The sequence below is a fragment of the Anopheles darlingi genome, chromosome 3 (assembly GCF_943734745.1).
Source record: "Anopheles darlingi chromosome 3, idAnoDarlMG_H_01, whole genome shotgun sequence".
NCBI lineage: Eukaryota > Metazoa > Arthropoda > Insecta > Diptera > Culicidae > Anopheles > Anopheles darlingi.
In genome coordinates this window covers 1,667,501-1,670,000 of record NC_064875.1, presented here as the reverse complement: position 1 = coordinate 1,670,000, position 2,500 = coordinate 1,667,501, and the positions used below count along the sequence as shown (strand labels likewise).

Genomic DNA, 2,500 nt, shown 5'->3' with positions numbered 1-2,500 from the left:
CTACCGCGTACCATATTTATGGATGCAATTTATGAACGAAGAAGCATAAAATGACTCTACGTGTTTTACCGACATTCTCACAAGTAGCGATCGAAGCGGTAAAAAGTAGCGTCGCTTATCAATATGGCTCCGGACGGTCAGCTGCATTTTCCTGTCTAGTCTGATTATTGGTCAACACCTTCACGTCGTTGTCATCGAAGGAACCATAAACACAACTCTTCTCTGATAACGCAGAGTATATAACGGATACCTTCGTGACCATTGGATCAGTGAATGAAGTGAACTCTTCTACTACGGAACTGAAATGAAGCTGCAAGTTACATTAGTAGTGGGCCTTTTGGCCGTTATAGGCACAGTTGCTGCTAAACCAGCAGCAGCAAACCAGTGTAGCAAACAGGAAGAAGGCCAAACTTACGGCATACCTAGTGATTGCCATAAATATACCGTCTGTAAGAAGGGTGAACTGAAAGTCAAATCATGCGAGAGCAAGTACAACTACGATGTCATATCCTCGAAGTGTGTAAAAATTGAAAAAGCAACATGTGCAAAGGAGCCCGTGATTGAGGAGCCACAAGAATCCGACGAGCAGTACGACTATCTGTGCACGAATGTACTATTCGGAATAAGAATTCATCCACAGGCTTGCGATAAGTACATTAGCTGTTCTGGGGAGAAAGCAAAGATCGAATTCTGTGCAGATGGTCTGATCTTCAGAGCAGAAACAATTGGATGTGTAAGTGGTGACAAAATCAGTTGTGAACCATTAGTTGAGGAGACATCGACCACTACATCCGAGCCTGACTCTGGGGAGAGTACCGAAACTGGAAACGGAGATAAGTCGAACGAAAATAAGTCGAACGAGAATAAGTCCAACGAAAATAAGTCCAACGAAAATAAGTCCAACGAAAATAAGTCGAACGAAAACACTGAAACTGGAAATGAAAATAACTCAGGTGAGGGTACCGAAACTGGAACTAACCCAGAAGAGCCTGCTGGAAAGTACGACTACGTATGTGCGAATGTCCTTCTTGGATCGAAGCCTCATCCGGAAACCTGCAAGAAGTACATCTCCTGCTACAAGAGCAAGGCTAAGGAGGAGAACTGCAAGAAGGGCTATGTTTACTCGTCGAAGTTGCATCTGTGCGTCAAGCAGAAGGGCGATAGCTGCGTCACTGGAAATGAAAATGACTTAGGCCAGAGTTCCGAAACTGGAAACGAAAATAAGTCAAACGAGAACACGGAAACTGGAAATAACTCAAACGAGAATACGGAAACTGGAAATGAAAATAACTCAGGTGAGGGTACCGAAACTGGTACTAACCCAGAAGAGCCTGCTGGAAAGTACGACTACGTATGTGCGAATGTCCTTCTTGGATCGAAGCCTCATCCGGAAACCTGCAAGAAGTACATCTCCTGCTACAAGAGCAAGGCTAAGGAGGAGAACTGCAAGAAGGGCTATGCTTACTCGTCGAAGTTGCATCTGTGCGTCAAGCAGAAGGGCGATAGCTGCGTTACTGGAAATGAAAATGACTTAGGCCAGAGTTCCGAAACTGGAAATGAAAATAAGTCCAACGAAAATAAGTCGAACGAAAACACTGAAACTGGAAATGAAAATAACTCAGGTGAGGGTACCGAAACTGGAACTAACCCAGAAGAGCCTGCTGGAAAGTACGACTACGTATGTGCGAATGTCCTTCTTGGATCGAAGCCTCATCCGGAAACCTGCAAGAAGTACATCTCCTGCTACAAGAGCAAGGCTAAGGAGGAGAACTGCAAGAAGGGCTATGCTTACTCGTCGAAGTTGCATCTGTGCGTCAAGCAGAAGGGCGATAGCTGCGTTACTGGAAATGAAAATGACTTAGGCCAGAGTTCCGAAACTGGAAACGAAAATAAGTCCAACGAAAATAAGTCGAACGAAAACACTGAAACTGGAAATGAAAATAACTCAGGTGAGGGTACCGAAACTGGAACTAACCCAGAAGAGCCTGCTGGAAAGTACGACTACGTATGTGCGAATGTCCTTCTTGGATCGAAGCCTCATCCGGAAACCTGCAAGAAGTACATCTCCTGCTACAAGAGCAAGGCTAAGGAGGAGAACTGCAAGAAGGGCTATGCTTACTCGTCGAAGTTGCATCTGTGCGTCAAGCAGAAGGGCGATAGCTGCGTCACTGGAAATGAAAATGACTTAGGCCAGAGTTCCGAAACTGGAAACGAAAATAAGTCAAACGAGAACACGGAAACTGGAAATAACTCAAACGAGAATACGGAAACTGGAAATGAAAATAACTCAGGTGAGGGTACCGAAACTGGAACTAACCCAGAAGAGCCTGCTGGAAAGTACGACTACGTATGTGCGAATGTCCTTCTTGGATCGAAGCCTCATCCGGAAACCTGCAAGAAGTACATCTCCTGCTACAAGAGCAAGGCTAAGGAGGAGAACTGCAAGAAGGGCTATGCTTACTCGTCGAAGTTGCACCTGTGCGTCAAGCAGAAGGGCGAA

General features: G+C 45.3%; 1 protein-coding gene across 1 annotated transcript in view; it reads left to right on the top strand.

The window, feature by feature from the left end:
* Positions 1-2,500, top strand: part of LOC125958028 (putative mediator of RNA polymerase II transcription subunit 24) — a 15,130-nt gene that overhangs the window by 12,186 nt on the left and 444 nt on the right. The window contains exons 2-3 of the mRNA XM_049691119.1: positions 1,040-1,295; positions 1,950-2,500. The exon at positions 1,950-2,500 is cut by the window's right edge and continues 444 nt beyond it. Of these exons, the coding sequence (XP_049547076.1) occupies positions 1,040-1,295; positions 1,950-2,500 (807 nt within the window). The remainder of the gene's footprint in view (positions 1-1,039; positions 1,296-1,949) is intronic.